Source organism: Myxocyprinus asiaticus, chromosome 26 (genome assembly GCF_019703515.2).
Source record: "Myxocyprinus asiaticus isolate MX2 ecotype Aquarium Trade chromosome 26, UBuf_Myxa_2, whole genome shotgun sequence".
Taxonomy (NCBI): Eukaryota; Metazoa; Chordata; class Actinopteri; order Cypriniformes; family Catostomidae; genus Myxocyprinus; species Myxocyprinus asiaticus.
Genome location: NC_059369.1, coordinates 31,035,004 through 31,053,606, shown reverse-complemented (window position 1 = coordinate 31,053,606; position 18,603 = coordinate 31,035,004). Strand labels below are relative to the sequence as shown.

At 38.3% G+C, this 18,603-nt stretch overlaps 1 protein-coding gene across 1 annotated transcript in view; it reads left to right on the top strand.

Annotated features, from left to right (window-relative positions):
* Nucleotides 1–9,585, top strand: part of lekr1 (leucine, glutamate and lysine rich 1) — a 124,810-nt gene extending 115,225 nt beyond the window's left edge. Inside the window, exon 10 of the mRNA XM_051657077.1 lies at nt 7,376–9,585. Within this exon, the coding sequence (XP_051513037.1) occupies nt 7,376–7,786 (411 nt within the window). The 3' untranslated portion in view covers nt 7,787–9,585. The remainder of the gene's footprint in view (nt 1–7,375) is intronic.
* Nucleotides 9,586–18,603: the final 9,018 nt, after the last annotated feature.

Sequence of the window (18,603 nt, the reverse complement as noted above, 5' to 3'; positions counted from 1 at the left end):
CTGAAAAGCTACTTGATTTAAAAACTAGCTAAGCTACCATCTCGCTACTCAGAAATGTAGTTAAGCTAATATCTTCACTATTTGTAACGAAGCTGCTGCCCATCACTGGACATGAATCACATGAAACAATCTGGCAAAGATATTAGGGTAGAAGGGACACTTTATAAGGAGGATCACACATGAGAAACAGGTCAAACCAATTAACATAACGAGGACTAAACAAGGACTAGACCAGTGGGTGTGGTAAGGGGAAAAAAGGAGGTGGAGTCAGTGAAGCACATGGCTAACACATACAACTGAAGCCATGTGCTCATACAAAAGACTAATGCTGCATTCCATTGAAGTCATAAATGGGATATTCCTACTTGATATCTCCGATCTCCGACCATAAAGGCATTCTATTGTCAGATGCTCGGAACATGACGCATAAGGAAACAAAACTGCAATGCTCCCGTTAACTTAGCAGGTATTTGACTGTAACTAGAGACGTCTCCTAGCAACCCAACTGATAAACAATGTTACAACGCTTGCGTTTGTGCTACAGGTGTACGATTATGAAAAGAAAGTAGAATATACCATGTTTTATACACCTGTTTCTGCAGGCATTTGTTAAATAAGCTTTAATATCATGTAATATAGGAACTTTGACTCATTTATCGATATTGTAAAAGTGAATGTTTATCACTTACTTTGTACATATCTCCCTGAGTGCCGACATGTTTGTGTGATGTCATGCAGCTGCATCTCGTCGAAATCGGTGTTAAAAATTTCTGCACGAGTTTCCCAGGTGGAATTCTGACTTCAAGTGCTGTTCCATTGCACTTTTCCTAGTAGGAAGTTGGAAAATCCGACTTTCCGAGTTGAATGGAACACAGCATAAGGCCAACACACCAACACACCACAGAAAAAGGGGCCCATTGTACAAAGGTACCTCGGTTTGTTTCTGGCAGGCAGCAGATGCCCTAACCCTGCCCCCAACCTATTCCCAACCATATGGAGCCTGTAAGGCTGAGTACCCTGCCAGGAACAACTTGAGGCACCTTTCTCCCATTGCAGAAAAGGGCAGACCTGAGGCCTCTTTCACAAAGCTAGTTGAACAAACTCAGAGTTTCAGAGTGAGTTTCAGGTTGACAAACAGCGTAATCTCACAGTGAAATTGGAAAGTGTAGGTCAACTTTTCTTTAGCAAAAATTGGTATATGCTTACCGAAATTTAAAACACTGCCCTGCCCCCAGTGGCCAAAGCGGTAAGTGTTGTAGGGCATATAGCCACGTGTGAGCTCCATTTATGTCCAGGAGAGGTCGCCAAAAGCTAGTTGTGAAGCAAAATATACACCTCCTTTCAACTGTACAGGATGTAATACAGTAAAGAGTAATACATATTTATGGATTCTACCTCCCAACCCAAACCTAAACCTTACCATTAGTGGAGTAAAAATGAAATGTTGGGGGAAAGTGCAACCTCCGAATCACGCTCGTCACTGATTAAGCAAACAGGATTACTTCCTGGTTTCAATGTGGATACAAAGCCGGGTTTTTCATGCTACTGAAGCAATGTGCTGCCAGTCGAGCCACGTGGGAAGGTAAACACACTGAAACCGATGCAAAAATGTCTCGTGGGATATGTTGCATGTCAGTGAGTCGGCATACTGTCGCCAATCCTAGGGTATCGGAACTTTTGGTGTGATCATGATTCAAACCAGTTTATATCGTGTTTAGCGATATCAATAAGCTCACTATAAACGTTCTATCAACTCAGAGTTTGATCCTGAGATTATGATTAACCCTGAAGCGCATGCACATGAATGAGTGATGTTTGCCAGAACAGCCATTTTTAAAGCATAAAAATCTAGACATTTATTTAAAAAGTAAAAGCTTTTATATTAATTTTAATTAAAAGCCTTAATATAATTTAATGGAGTGCAAACCATGTAACTTTGTGTGATAGTCTACAAAATAATTTTAACCAGGAAATTTGATCAGGTGGACTCGTTAAACAATAAATTTGTCTATTAAGTGTGAAATTTACCTTATGAACAATTCTGCAAACAGTATTTTTCCATAGGTTTCCAGCATCACGCACAGCATACAGTACTGTATGTAATGTAAAGAGATGCAAAGAAACTCAACAATACATTTTTAATGTGCTGCTCAATAGAAAAAATATACCTGATCTCTAAAATAACCCATCTTATCGTAAAATATAGATCTAAAATATTAAATCTTAAAATATAAATATAAATTCATTAAATATATACATTTCCATGTGAAGCACGCTTTAATTTGGAGCGACAGATCCAGGGGGAAGTGTCATAAATGTGTCAGAGATGTCACTTTACTCACAGTTGATTGATTCAGAATTTGTTTGCGATCTGTAACCAGAATAGAACTAGCTCCGGAGCAGGTTTGCCGTGTAGTGTAAATTGCTATGGCGATGAACACCAGTAAAAACTGACCAGCTGACCAGAGTTTGCTCAAACTAATCTCAAACTTACCGAGGTTGCCACAGAATCCAGCTTCATGAGACAGGCCTCAGGCAGGATCATGACAAAAGCGTAAACAGGCATGTGCACAACACTTGCGCACATTGGATAAACCGGTTAGAACGTTAACATGCAACGCAAAACCGGTGTAATGGCCAAAAATCTACCTGTGTCAAAAGGTTTATCCTTAAGCCATTTATGACCTTACAGCAATAAAGGAAAGCTGTTTATAGACCCATTGTGTATTTCAGAATATTTTGGAATAAATTTAAAACATATGGTTTCTATACATATTATAAACCACTTTAAATCAATTTATAATTTTCCATCATTTTAATTTGATTACATCTTTGACAATTGTGTAGCGTCTCTTTTTTTTTTTTCAGCATGAAAATTATATCAACATTTAAAAACACGCCTCGATAGCATGCATATTTGTGGCACTGTGTCTAGCTTTTTTTAGAGCAAGGATGTGTTCAGTGTGAATGGCCCCTAGGAAGGTAGCTGCCTATCTAGGTAGTAGATAGCAAGGCAGCTCACTACTGTATGTTTTGGAACTGAGCTATAGACACATGCTGTAGTAAGAGATATGCACAGTGTTTAGTAGATTACTTCTGAATTGTAATCTGGTACTGATTACAAATTACATACAATTTTAGTCAGTAATGTAATCTATTGGATTACATTTTAAGGTAATCTACTCTGATTGCTTTTAGATTACTTTTGGATTGCTTTTGACCTAATTCTTTTTTATTTGATGTCACATGCATTTGAGTAGGATGAGGTGGTACCATTTTGATATAATGTTGCTTAAATGCATTAAAGAAATGCACTTAATTGATAAAAATATGAGAATTGACTATTCTCACTGTTTGCCTGTTTCTGGATGTAATAAATACTCTTGCTCCGGCAATTGTGGCATTACAAACGGCATCCATGTGTGGTAACAGATCAGACCAGTTATTTTTGTGTAAAAAAAAACAACTTTTGTCTCAAAAGTTGTCGCATAAGCACATTCATGTACATTTTTATAGCAGTACAAAATAAATTTGTGAAACGAACTTTACTGCCCCCCTTACGAATCAGCTGTTGGCTCATTTAGAATGAGAAAATGTAAAATATTTAAAAAGAACAAGAATTAGAATAATAAAGTCAATAAATTATTAACTATGACAAAAACCAGATTACATATAATCCGTTACTACTAGCACTGGATATTCATGTTGTGTTTTTGTTTTTTTATTCTCACCTCATAAACAATAGAATAGAATGAGAATAGAATGTTTACATTAGTGTACAGGAGGGAAACCTCCTCCGAAGTGGATTGTCATTTTTCTTGTCAGTGTTTGCTGAAAACATGTGAGGTAGGTTTGGTTGAGGTCTCCCATTACTCTGAGACTGTTTGAGATGTAATAAGGACTATATTACTCTTAAAATAACCCTCTTTTATCCCTCTAAAGTCACAGTAGAAATGTGAAGGCTCTTCCTTTAAGTTTCATTTTGTACTTTTAATCTTTTTTATTATCTTACATCTTATTTGTGTTTGTATAGTAAGACATTTTGTCATTCAGTTGACAAAATAAACAGCAGTTTTCTGTTTCTCTTACTCTCTCACACACATACATGCAGATACATTGTTTCCTCTAATTTTTGTTCTTGCTGAGCAAAACATATTTTTATTGAGGAGACCCTTCGGCCACTAAAAACACAAAAGAAGTGCACGACCGTGCAAACACCCAGTTTACAGGGAACAATGTACTGTATGTACTTCGCATATCATTGTTATGCTCAAGAGGGGTGTTCAGAAACATCAGAGACATAAGATCTGTCGCACACCTGACATTTCGTTGGCTCCCATTGGCCCTCTCCTCTAAGAAGAACCATCTCGATTTCCCCACAGCAGGCTGGGGTCAGAGCACTTAGCTCACTCAGCCTGACTGTACTTGGATGCTTCTGTGATATAAACTCTCTGGCGATCTGCAGCTTCGTGTCAGACAGGGCGAGGAGTGAAGCAAAGGTCACTGTCTACACAGATGCCTGTATAGCATTTGACCTTTACTGACACACACACTCTGTCTCTCTGGTGCAGTTTGATAGTGTATGCCTTGTTAAGCAAGCCAGTCTGTGCAGCAGTGTGTGGGTAGATGAGATGCATGCTTGGTTGCTGTGTGGGTATTTAGCTGCAGGGAAGATTCCGGGTGTGTGTTTATGATTAGTGCTGGTTACACGTGAGCTACAGTCCAAATCTGGAATTCCACCCACATTTAAAGCATTCTAGGATTATAATAACCTTTAATAATGCTTATTTCAATATTTAAGTTACAGAGAATTTCAGAATGTCTTAAAAGGATACACTGCAAACAAATCATATTCTTACTAAATATTTACATCTTGTTTTCCAGTATAAATATCTAAACATCCTTAAAAAAAAGATATATTTACTTGACAAGCAAACTGACATAAGATATTAAGTTTAGTTTTTGGAGACATATAACAAAGTTTTGTGGACTTTATGCATAAAAAAAGAATTTAAAAAAAAGTCTGCCAAAGGGGTAAGTAAAATAAACTTTTTTGTTGTTGTTTTCTTTTTAATTGAGTTTTTGCCATTGGCAAATAAGTACAAACCTCATTCAATTTGGTTAGACTTCTCTGTATGCAAGGCTTGTCAAGTAAATTTGTCCTGTTTTACAGATGTTTAGATATTTTTACTGGAAAACAGGACAAATGTATTTAGTAAAAAATATGATATTTTGCTGTGTAGTTCAAACACAAATGAAAATTCTAAAAGTTAAAAGTGGTGACCAGCATAGAAGTCAGCATAGAAGTGAAGATATGCTTAATATATATATATATATATATATACAGGTGCATCTCAATAAATTAGAATGTCGTGGAAAAGTTCATTTATTTCAGTAATTCAACTCAAATTGTGAAACTCGTGTATTAAATAAATTCAGTGCACACAGACTGAAGTAGTTTAAGTTTTTGGTTCTTTTAATTGTGATGATTTTGCTCACATTTAACAAAAACCCACCAATTCACTATCTCATAAAATTAGAATACATCATAAGACCAATAAAAAAAACATTTTTAGTGAATTGTTGGCCTTCTGGAGAGTATGTTCATTTACTGTATATGTACTCAATACATGGTAGGGGCTCCTTTTGCTTTAATTACTGCCTCAATTCGACGTGGCATGGAGGTGATCAGTTTGTGGCACTGCTGAGGTGGTATGGAAGCCCAGGTTTCTTTGACAGTGGCCTTCAGCTCATCTGCATTTTTTGGTCTCTTGTTTCTCATTTTCCTCTTGACAATACCCCATAGATTCTCTGTGGGGTTCGGGTCTGGTGAGTTTGCTGGCCAGTCAAGCACACCAACACCATGGTCATTTAACCAACTTTTGGTGCTTTTGGCAGTGTGGGCAGGTGCCAAATCCTGCTGGAAAATGAAATCAGCATCTTTAAAAAGCTGGTCAGCAGAAGGAAGCATGAAGTGCTCCAAAATTTCTTGGTAAACAGGTGCAGTGACTTTGGTTTTCAAAAAACACAATGGACCAACACCAGCAGATGACATTGCACCCCAAATCTTCACAGACTGTGGAAACTTAACACTGGACTTCAAGCAACTTGGGCTATGAGCTTCTCCACCCTTCCTCCAGACTCTAGGACCTTGGTTTCCAAATGAAATACAAAACTTGCTCTCATCTGAAAAGAGGACTTTGGACCACTGGGCAACAGTCCAGTTTTTCTTCTCCTTAGCCCAGGTAAGATGCCTCTGATGTTGTCTGTGGTTCAGGAGTGGCTTAACAAGAGGAATACGACAACTGTAGCCAAATTCCTTGACATGTCTGTGTGTGGTGGCAAATTCTTGAATCGATTTTGCTTGACAATCCTCATAAGGCTGCGGTTCTCTCGGTTGGTTGTGCATCTTTTTCTTCCACACTTTTTCCTTCCACTCAACTTTCTGTTAACATGCTTGGATACAGCACTCTGTGAACAGCCAGCTTCTTTGGCAATGAATGTTTGTGGCTTACCCTCCTTGTGAAGGGTGTCAGTGATTGTCTTCTGGACAACTGTCAGATCAGCAGTCTTCCCCATGATTGTGTAGCCTAGTGAACCAAACTGAGAGACCATTTTGAAGGCTCAGGAAACCTTTGCAGGTGTTTTGAGTTGATTAGCTGATTGGCATGTCACCATATTCTAATTTTTTGAGATAGTGAATTGGTGGGTTTTTGTTAAATGTGAGCAAAATCATCACAATTAAAAGAACCAAAGACTTAAACTACTTCAGTCTGTGTGCATTGAATTTATTTAATACACGAGTTTCACAATTTGAGTTGAATTACTGAAATAAATGAACTTTTCCACGACATTCTAATTTATTGAGATGCACCTGTATATATATATATATATATATATATATATATATATATATATATATATATTGATCTTATTAATGCATTGTTTACTTAAAGAATATTGAAATTTATGATCAACTAAACTCTTTAATTTTACTCTAAATTTGAATGTACTTTGATTTATTTGTGCAAATCATAAATATTTTTGAGTTTGCTGAACTTGTTATATTCAGTTCACTGAACGTACATTCCTCAAAAATGCTTTGCAACTGGTTGTTTCTAAAGTCAGTGTAAATTGAGTTTTATTGTCTAATAAATGCTTTATTTGTCAACCACAACAAGGTGAGGGAAGCCCTGAGTTGCACCTGTTTAAGCAACTAAAGTAAAAAAACTAGAGTCAAAAGTGTGGCATGGCTTAATACCATTGCTGTTTTATAATCCTTCTTCTTTGTCTCTTTTACTTTAAATTTTTCACTCTGTCTTGCTTTCTTTTTCACAGTCTCTTCACCATTTTTCTCTCTCTCTTTGTCATGTAGAAGTCTCTTCTTGAAGAAACAGTAATGCGTGAGTGTGAGGAGAGGGAAGAACTGACCTCAGCACTGACCCTGGCCAGAGAACAGCTGCTGGAACTCAAACAGTCCACCACAAAAGCCTGCGACACCCAGACCCACACCCCACTGTCCAGATCTAAAGCCATGCACCCTGACCTTCCCAACCCCAAGCTCCATACTCACACACGCAATCATGGCAGCCCGTCCACTCAGGGCAGCAGACATAAGTGTTTGGCTGAGTGGCATTCTGGCAGTGTGGGAAGAAATGTGGCATCCTGGCATGGAACAACACGGTCTGCACACACTCTGCCCAAAATCAGCAAAGACAGAATGCCTTCAGTGAACGAGTCATGCAAAAGCATCCCCATGCTGATGGGCAGAAAGGACAAACTCTGATCCTCCCTATAAAGACCCCTAGATTGTAAATACAGTAGACTTCTAGAGCATGTTACAATATGCACGTTACAATACAAATGCTCTGTCATCCATTCATAGGATCAAGAGAAGAGAGAAATTCCAAGCCACCCACGGATCCAAACACTAGCCCTCCCAAACCTCTCCTGATACACCAAGCCACCCTTTCACAAGGTCTTTTACACACACCAACATTTTGCTCATAAAGCTATAACTGGCACACAGCAACCACTTTAAAGGTCAGTCTCACATATACTTGACCACATCCTCTAACACGTTTGATCCACCTCACACATGGATACACACACCACACTTTTTGCAAGGTCTACCATACACACGCACCGTCCCATTCCTCTCTCCAGAGTGATTCCTGCTTTATTTATCTCATGTGATTGACATTGGTCTCTTTGTACACAAGGTCTTTCCATACTCTCTATTTCAATCTCTCCTCTGATGATGAATTAGCAGGAGAGCGTGTGTGGTATTGAAGTAATTTCCTAACTCAGCAAAGTGGCACAAATGGAAAGATTTGTACAGTCTGGCATTACTTCCTCCTTTTATCTCTTTCTTTCTTTCCGTCAGTGTTTTGGGAAGAAAAAAAACTCATTTAATTAATTGTGTTTAATCAAATTTAGTCTTGCATTATTTTGACTTTGATGGACAGAATTGTTTTAATTGGATTAAAAATATCTCAAACTATGACCCTGTTTTCACCTAGTATTAAAATGTGTCTCGGGTGAGCCGATCACATGTGGTCAGGCGAAACACATCCTTGTTTACACCTAGTCGCTTAAATGCGTCTCCTGTGACCACTTGTGATCAGATTTGGGAGGGGAGGTGGGGGGCTCTGCTTCATGACGACATACATCAATAACTTTGTCATGAACAAGTTTGTTCATTCCCACCTCCCCGTTATTACTTCATGAAGTTAGCACACGCTCCCTTTCAGATGTGCTCTTGACCTTTGACCCAGAGGCTTTTATCCTTGACTGAGCTGTGTGCCCTGCGATCTCCTTCCACACTTCCTGCCAATGTGACCCCTCCATCTCTTCCTCTGTGCTTTGAAGTGGGAAAGTCTTTCAAGTAGTGCCAAACAGAGTATCCCTTCTCTTAGTTCTTGTGTGAACTCAGCACAACAACAGCACAGCATTTTTCCATGCCTTGAGCCTTCATTTATGGTAGAAATAACACCTTTTCTGCCTGGCCTGGTCAGAGATGAAAAGGCTCCTATACTGTGTCCTCACTATGAAAGAGTTGCTGTTTGTGTTCACTTTTTTAAGCTTAGAAAATGCTAACGCAAGTGGATCAGATGGATCTTATTAACATCTCATCCAAATGATTAAATTGTCCAATTTGTCAAACATGTAAATTCTCATCCTTGTGGTAGCTGTATTCCCCATCTTGCAGCTTGATAGCAAATTACTTTTTAAAAGCATACAAAAGGCATAAAATTGTATGTTTGAGGTATGACTGTGTGAATTTTTTGTTCTAGAACAAAGCAGGAAAGGGTCTTAAAGTAATGTTAATTGCAGACCTTATTTTACACATAAATCAGAAACCGCTGTTCTAATTAACAACTGAAAATTCCAGAGGGAACGCATAGTGAATTAGCCTTCTGGGTTAGCCTACAAATTCCCTAAAGCGGCTGCAAAACTAACCGATAAGTGATTGGTGGTAAGAACTTTAAAAAAAAAAAAATTTAAAATCACTGTCATAAAAGTAATCCATATGACAGCAGTGGTTAAATCCATGTCATCAGAAGTGATATAAGTGTGGGTGAGAAACAGATAAATATTGATGTCCTTTTTTTTTTTTTTTTTTTTTTTTACAATAAATCTCCACTTTCACATTATTTTTTCTGGTGATTTGTATTCTTTGCTTATATCGCCATCTACTGGTTGGGGCTGGTCAAAGGTAAATATTTAATGACAGCACAGAGGGACTCTGGTTCAGCGATGAGGTCCAGTGGCTCCAAAGCATGGATGAAGTCGGTCAGCTCCGAAACAAGCAGAGGGAAGGGAGGCTCCAGAGCATGAGTGGGAAGATGGTTAGGTGGCTTCAGAGTGAGGATGAGGTCCTGTAGCACCAAAAAGCAGGTTGATGGTCAGGCGGCTACAGAGCAGCCCAAAAGGGTTGTTGCCCTGGCGACAATTACTCAACCTGCAGTCCAGGGGCAAGTTCTGGGAGACCAGTTTCTGATGTACTGGAGTTGGGGTTAAAAAAAAAAAAAAAAAAAGTCCCATGAGAGAAAATATAAATAAAAACATCTGCTGGATTCAAAAGGTTGGTTGGATTATTCTGTCAGGGTTTGAAACATAAGAACCCAAATGCAGACAGTAATAAAAAAAAAAAAAGTCAAGGCAAAAAAAAAAAAAAAAGGGCACAAAACAACCAATGAGACGCAATCCAAAAACAGAGATTTAAAAAAAAAAAAAAAAAAAAAAAAAAAAAAAATCAGGCACAAACCAGACCGATGAGAAATCACTATCAGCCAGAGAGTCACAAGGAGTATACAAAGGGAGGGAAATCAAGAAAGCAAACGAGAAGAGCAGGTGAGGGACATGAACTAGTAATCAGGCAGATAACAGGGCAAATGAGTGGGAGGAGTCAGAAACTAGACAGAGAGCACAGGAGGAGCAAAACACAGCACACACACACTACTAAAACAAAGAATCAAGAGACAGGAACCCAACACTTACAGGTGCATCTCAATAAATTAGAATGTCGTGGAAAAGTTCATTTATTTCAGTAATTCAACTCAAATTGTGAAACTCGTGTATTAAATAAATTCAATGCACACAGACTGAAGTAGTTCAAGTCTTTGGTTCTTTTAATTGTGATGATTTTGGCTCACATTTAACAAAAACCCACCAATTCACTATCTCAACAAATTAGAATACATCATAAGACCAATAAAAAAACATTTTTAGTGAATTGTTGGCCTTCTGGAAAGTATGTTAATTTAACTGTATATGTACTCAATACTTGGTAGGGGCTCCTTTTGCTTTAATTACTGCCTCAATTCGGCGTGGCATGGAGGTGATCAGTTTGTGGCACTGCTGAGGTGGTATGGAAGCCCAGGTTTCTTTGACAGTGGCCTTCAGCTCATCTGCATTTTTTGGTCTCTTGTTTCTCATTTTCCTCTTGACAATACCCCATAGATTCTCTATGGGGTTCAGGTCTGGTGAGTTTGCTGGCCAGTCAAGCACACCAACACCATGGTCATTTAACCAACTTTTGGTGCTTTTGGCAGTGTGGGCAGGTGCCAAATCCTGCTGGAAAATGAAATCAGCATCTTTAAAAAGCTGGTCAGCAGAAGGAAGCATGAAGTGCTCCAAAATTTCTTGGTAAACGGGTACAGTGACTTGTGAAAAAACACAATGGACCAACACCAGCAGATGACATTGCACCCCAAATCATCACAGACTGTGGAAACTTAACACTGGACTTCAAGCAACTTGGGCTATGAGCTTCTCCACCCTTCCTCCAGACTCTAGGACCTTGGTTTCCAAATGAAATACAAAACTTGCTCTCATCTGAAAAGAGGACTTTGGACCACTGGGCAACAGTCCAGTTCTTCTTCTCCTTAGCCCAGGTAAGACGCCTCTGACGTTGTCTGTGGTTCAGGAGTGGCTTAACAAGAGGAATACGACAACTGTAGCCAAATTCCTTGACACGTCTGTGTGTGGTGGCTCTTGATGCCTTGACCACAGCCTCAGTCCATTCCTTGTGAAGTTCACCCAAATTCTTGAATCGATTTTGCTTGACAGTCATAAGGCTGCGGTTCTCTCGGTTGGTTGTGCATCTTTTTCTTCCACACTTTTTCCTTCCACTCAACTTTCTGTTAACATGCTTGGATACAGCACTCTGTGAACAGCCAGCTTCTTTAGCAATGAATGTTTGTGGCTTACCCTCCTTGTGAAGGGTGTCAATGATTGTCTTCTGGACAACTGTCAGATCAGCAGTCTTCCCCATAATTGTGTAGCCTAGTGAACCAAACTGAGAGATCATTTTGAAGGCTCAGGAAAACTTTGCAGGTGTTTTGAGTTGATTAGCTGATTGGCATGTCACCATATTCTAATTTTTTGAGATAGTGAATTGGTGGGTTTTTGTTAAATGTGAGCCAAAATCATCACAATTAAAAGAACCAAAGACTTAAACTACTTCAGTCTGTGTGCATTGAATTTATTTAATACACGAGTTTCACAATTTGAGTTGAATTACTGAAATAAATGAACTTTTCCACGACATTCTAATTTATTGAGATGCACCTGTAATGTAAAGACAACTCAGATGAGAGTGGCGGGATCCTGACACCTAAGCTTTCGGATGAAGCCATTAAAGTCAACGAGAAACCTATTTAAATTATATCTGTCAGGTGATACCAAAACAATGCTTCAAATGAATCAATTAAATTAAATGAAACCTGTTAATAACAAAGATCTTACGTCTCCTGAGATTTGAAATAGCAACCTAGTCTGAATTTAAAAAAAAAAAAAAAAAGTTTCCTCTGGGAGAAAATGATAATGAAAAGGCTAGTGTTCTTGTTTGACATTGCAGAAGTATCATTCTATGAACTGTGGATACTGAATCTACTTCCAGCAAAGAGCTGTGGACAGAGACACTCAGAATGCAGTGGTGGATGCAGAACATGGCCTCGCGAAGCCTGGTCCTCCCACAACCCTTCTGTTATAATGCTGTGTGGGAGCTGGAAAAAAGGGAGGCGGGCAGACACTCATATCTCCGTTGTCATCGTTCATGACCCTTTCCCACAACGTGCGAGCATTTCCCGTCAACGATGAGTCAGTGTGTCCTTTTTTTTTTTTTTTTTTATGCCCTACACATATCAGCACACGTGAGGGCGCTAACGCGCTGAAAATTGTTTTGTCAATGTAAACACAAACGGATGAAGAATCGTGATTAAAGAAAAGAGTTAGAAAACGTGAGTATTTTGAAAAGTGACAAGCAAGTTGTTTGCATATTCAACACATTTGCCTTGTGCTACAAACACAATTTATCTTCACCAATATTCCTTGGAATATTGTCTATTTACAGCAATATCACATGAGCAGCTGCAGGAGTGTTATTGTCCCGTTTATGTATGAACACAGCTGTGAATCAGCGAGTGTGATGTTGCTTTTTATACAAATGTTCAACAAGCAAATAAATAATATTTAATAACTTTGGTTTTAGACAAAAAAACTGGCAAGTTTGTGCATTGCTCTTCCGCAAAGTTCATAAATGAATCAGTTATTTTTTAAGTGAACAAATCGTTCTTCACACCAGGTGGTTGAGCTCATAATGGCATACTAAAACTATTTCTGTTGTGTAAAAATGTTGTTTCAGGGTGAACAACTCTGTGTTTCTTAAAGGAATAGTTCCCCCAAAAATTACAATTCAATCATCATTTACTCTACTGCCATCCCAGATGTGTATGACTTTCTTTCTTCTGGTGAACACAAATGAAGATTTTTAGAAGAATATCTCAGCTCAGTAGGTCCATACAATGCAAGTGAATGGTTGCCAAAACTTTGAAGGTCAAAAAAACACATAAAGGCAGCATAAAAGTAATCCATACGACTCCAGTGATTAAATCCATGTCTTCAGAAGCGATATGATAGGTGTGGGTAAAAAAGAAAAAAAAAACAGATCAATATTTAAGGACTTTATTTCTGTAAATTCTCCTCCCTGCCCAGTTTGGCGATATGCACGAAGAATGCAAATCAGTAAAAGCAATAGAAAAAAGCAAAAGTGGAGATTTATAGTAAATATGACTTAAATATGTTTTTATTTTTTTCGCCCAGCACTATTGGTACGCTGCTCATCCAATCAGATTTGAGGACTGGAACTAACTATTATATATATAAATTTTTAGACAGAACCTGCTGTGCATGTTGATCCATATGGTTATTTTCCACACTGTTCATTTAACATAAAAATGTAGAGAACAGTCTTTTGAATTGTAAATTTTCTTTAGTTACTAGCAATTTCTTTGGTGGATCTCTTCATTGTTGGCATTTCAAATATGTTGTATTCTTTATCTTTGGTACTGACATACAGTATTTAAAGAAGTCATATTGTAAAGGTTGGATAACTATTCCTCTGCTGACATCTGCTGGTAAATTGAGATCATTACAGTCACTCCTAAAAAACAATAAAAATTTCAGGATATGTTATGGTATTTGCAATCATGATGTTAAAAGTTCATTTAAATATATTATTAAAAACATCCAACAACGTCCCAGTGGAACAACTGACAATTACGATCCCCTTTACATGTAAACATCATGTACTGTCTAACAGAGTCAACCTTATGGTACACTTGGTTTGATAAATTGGTTTGACAGCTTCCCTAGCAGGCAGGTAATAATACAGTGTAAACAAACAGCAGAAGACATAGAACCATTAAAGAACACCTCTTGATGGACACGGCATGATATCTATTGATCTTAATGTTCCTAATGATGCCATCCATAGGTGCCATTTTCTGAGTTTTTATATCAAAAGTTATAGACGTATGAGACATTACTTTATTGTTCATTTATATTTTATTTTAAGAGAGTCATCATAATGTAACTGATTGTAGAAGCCAAACCAATGCATACATGTGGATCATTTTCTGTACGTAATGCTAGAAAGATTTCTAATATTGATATGAAACTACAAGCAGCAGCATTCCAGAAGCATATCCGGAACAAACTGAGCATGCTCCAGCAGTTGAATTGCTAATGGCAGAACGGCAAAGCTTGTAAACATTTTGTGCAATCATGTATGCTCTAACAAGTAGACACTATCGTTACTATACAGATGTAAACAGCATTAACAGTCTGGGAATTCAGTTGTCTAGGGCGAAGTTTAAATATTCATTGCTGACCTTGCATGTGTCTCCTTCCTTGGTAGACAGCGTTCCAAGTAGGTATAATGTAGCAGACAGCGTCCACTGTGGTTGATAAACATTCTTTTTTCCCCCTCCAAATATCATGTGTTTGCTTAGTCTGCTCTGGAAACATTGACAAATGTTGTGTGTAGTCATTCCACAGATATAAATAACAAAAAAAAAAAAAAAAAAAATATTTAGATGGAAGTATTTATGCAGTTATGTTAAAAACCTTTGTGGGTGAATATATTTGCATCTGCCCAAAACCACATCCTTTACTGTGGCGGTACCATGTTACAGTGATGGCATCAGTTGAAACGGTTCTCAACTGCTTTTGCTTCAGCATCCAGATATGCTGTAGGAAATTAAGTGGCGAAATTGAATTTTTTGTTGTACACAAGTTTCACAGTCCTGTCTCTCTGTCAGTTTGGGTTTTGTTCTGACAGGACGGTGGTGTTATCCACCCATGTCTGTCTTTGTGCAGTGTGCAGTCTCTGTTTTATTGCCTGAGGCGCGCTCTTCTGTCTGTTGTGTTTCATGTCTGGAGTATGGTGTCTGGGTCCTAACTTCCTGCCTAGTTCGGTTCCGGTCTGTGTTGGGACATGGACATTCATAATCCTTGTATGTCTGTTATTGATGTGGGTGCATTGCGCTTGTGTCATCTTGGCTGCATGCACTCGCATCAATAATGCAGAAAATTTTTTTCACCAACCTAAGCTGGTCTTGGCATATTCATGTATCATGGTATTCCAAGGTATACTTTCAAAGTAGTTTAATGGAACTATTTAGTTGGTTTATGTAACACAATATCAGAGATAATAACTGTATGTGAGAAAATTCAAAACCAAAATGTCTATAAATAGTATTGGAGCACATGTGTTCCCCTGGGTCTGTCCCTCTCTTTCTCTCTGCATCTGTGATATGAAGAATGTTCACACAGCTCATCTTCATTTAAAGCCTGTTGTGTAAAGGACTCAATGTGTTTTGCACAATGCAGAGCTCAAGCTTCAACAGGCCTGTTTCTCACTCATCAGGGTCACCTTTGCCTGAAAAAGGATGAGGACTGAAAACTGTCATCTACTCACCCTCATGTTGTTTCCAAACCAGAGACTATTTAGTCCAGATCACTGGTATTTAGGGATTGAACGGTCATTGGATAAAAAAGCAAGTAAGAGCCATATCACAAGTAAGAGCCAATCACCTTTTAAATACAGACATCGCCTGTCAATCAACTCGAGAATGCACATGCACATTAGTTGAACTAGCCTTACAAATATTGTTTTTAAGTGTGATCTGAGCTAAAGTAGCACAATTTATAATACCGTTGTTGTCAGATGTTCTTTGAATGTAATCTTCACCAACCGTTTTGGAGATTACTGTCTTTCCCCTTTCAAGTAGATAGGAGCTGTACTTTTATGCCACATGTTTACACTGAAAATAGCTGCCCAGTCTGCCCAGGAGCATTCCAAAGATGGCTGCTGAGTGAACTGACTTGCCTTGAAAGGGGACTTTGTCCAAATCCATATGGCTTTCTTTCTTCCATGGAGCGCAAAAGGAGATTTTAAGAAGTATGTTAGGCAGTCACATTCACTTTTGTTGCATCTTTTTTCTATACAATGAAAGTGAATGGTGACTGAAGCTGTCATTCTGCATTAACATCTAATTTTGAGTAAGAGACTACAAAAGTCTGATCACACATGTTTCTTTGGAACATTAGCAGTTTGTAGAGTTCGACTTACTGTAGATTTGACTAATAGTTGGTTATCATGCTACATACATTTTTTTTTTTTTTTTTTAAACGAGCTAAGTGGAATTGCTCCTGTGGGAACGCTTGTTTGAGTCTGACCGGCATCCTGTCCTGACCCTATTCCCCCATCCACAGTTGTTTCCTGTCACTCTTCACTGTTCTATCTTAAAAAATACAATAAAATAAATGTCTGGGGAAAACATTTGTAGTGTGCCTCAAGTCCAGTATTTTGCATATCTCCTAACCCACATTCAGAAAACATTGGTTTAAATACGTTTTGCAATCACTGCCCCAAAAACCCCTATCAGCTTTAACATTTACAGTCACTTTTTTAAATTTTGTCTTATTATTTTGTCATACTATTAAAATAGAATGCACAATTTTAAATCTTCAAAAACATTCCATATTAGGAAATTGCAACACAGTTTGTTCCAAAACATGGAGCGTCCTTCTGAGGCATCATAGGCGTGCTTCCAACGCGAAGACTTTTCCAAAAGGTAGGTATCTCAATTTAGCTGCCTCTTAAGTTATCTTGTTTTGCCCAAATTTTATGGTATCATCGTATGTATCCTTCCCTGGGGTAGACGATCCCAGAATGCCCCATGATGAGCTCGGCAGATTTAACCCAAGATGGTGGACGAAGAGAGAGGAGTTTTTATTATAAATATACTTGTAATCAATTCAATACTGAAAAATATGATACGAAATCTGCTGTTTTACCCAAAATGTGTGTGTGCTGTGCGTATTTATGCTCAATAGAGGATCGTGCCATTTCTCTAACATCACCTGTATTGAAATCAGTTGCGAGTCGTGTCTCACGTGCACTGCTTGTGAGGAGCATTATTTGAATGATGCGTGGAGCTGCTGCCTATGTAGAGCATTCCAAATCGCTCTAAGGATGCTGCCATAGAAGACAGCTGCCTATGTGGGAAGGAGATGGTGAGGTAGCTCACAAAGTTTTGGAACAGCCCCATACTTTATTACAATCAAAACATTGTAATCATAATTTGAAGGTCCATAACACTTCCTAACGTTTGACGCAGGAAGTGTTATGGAGCTTCAAATCATGATGGTGCCTTGGAGATTGCAAATGTTAAGATTTATAGTGAATAAGGAGTTTTGGTCATTATAGGGACATTTTGGTCGGTTTGTCAGCCAAAACTGATTGCATTGCTTCAGAAGACATGTTTAAACCACTGGAGTGGTTACCTTTATGCTACCTTTATGTCCTTTTTGGAGCTTGGAAGTTTTGGACCCAGTTGACTTGCATTGTATGGATGTGGACACATCATACATAGATGAAAATAACTTTGTGTTCAGCAGAAGAAGGTCATGAGTTTGAGACCGCATAAGGGTGAGCAAATAATGAGAGGATTATCATTTTTGGGTGAAGTATTCCTTTAAGCTGGGATAGGAGAAAGTATTTTAACACCGAAAGAGTTGCACACTTCAGCTTTGAACATTACGATATGTAAATAAAACCAGATTTTACATGATAATGTTATGTTTTTGGGCACTTAAACTGTCTGGGTGAAAGGTCAGCTTGGACCAGCATAGCCATGCGGTTTTGTCCACCAGAAACACTTGTGTAGTTGATTGACTTTCATGAAGCTGGTTAACCCAGGTGGTATTGCATGGTAAACTTGAAGCAACATGTTCTTGCCAGTTAAACAGTTCATTGAATTTGGTTTTGCTGGTATAGAAGTTTGAGCAGGTCAAATGTCAATGTCAAGTGTAGCCAACACACCAGCATCCAAAATACAATCTATGCTGCTCTTTTCAGTAGGGCTAAAAGTGTGACATGTTGCTTTGATGTTATCATGCCATATGTAAGAAAAATTAGTCACTTGCATGATAACTAAGAAACTGAGGAAAACATTCTCACAAATGTTTAGCTTATTGTTGACAAGATACTGTAAGTGATGTGTTTTCCATATCGAGTTGTTGATTCATTTATGTGTGATTAGGAACATATTTTCCAGAAATATATAGACTGACACGCCTATTATATTCAAAGTAGTCTGTCATCAGCAATTATGAATATACTGTAGACAGTTACACCAAAAGGTTTTCACATGGAATCAGTCTAGGCAAATTTTGGCAGACATTAAGTTTTCATTAAGATACTTTCCAGGGCAGTACTGAACATTCCAGAATTTAGCACACACCCATAGA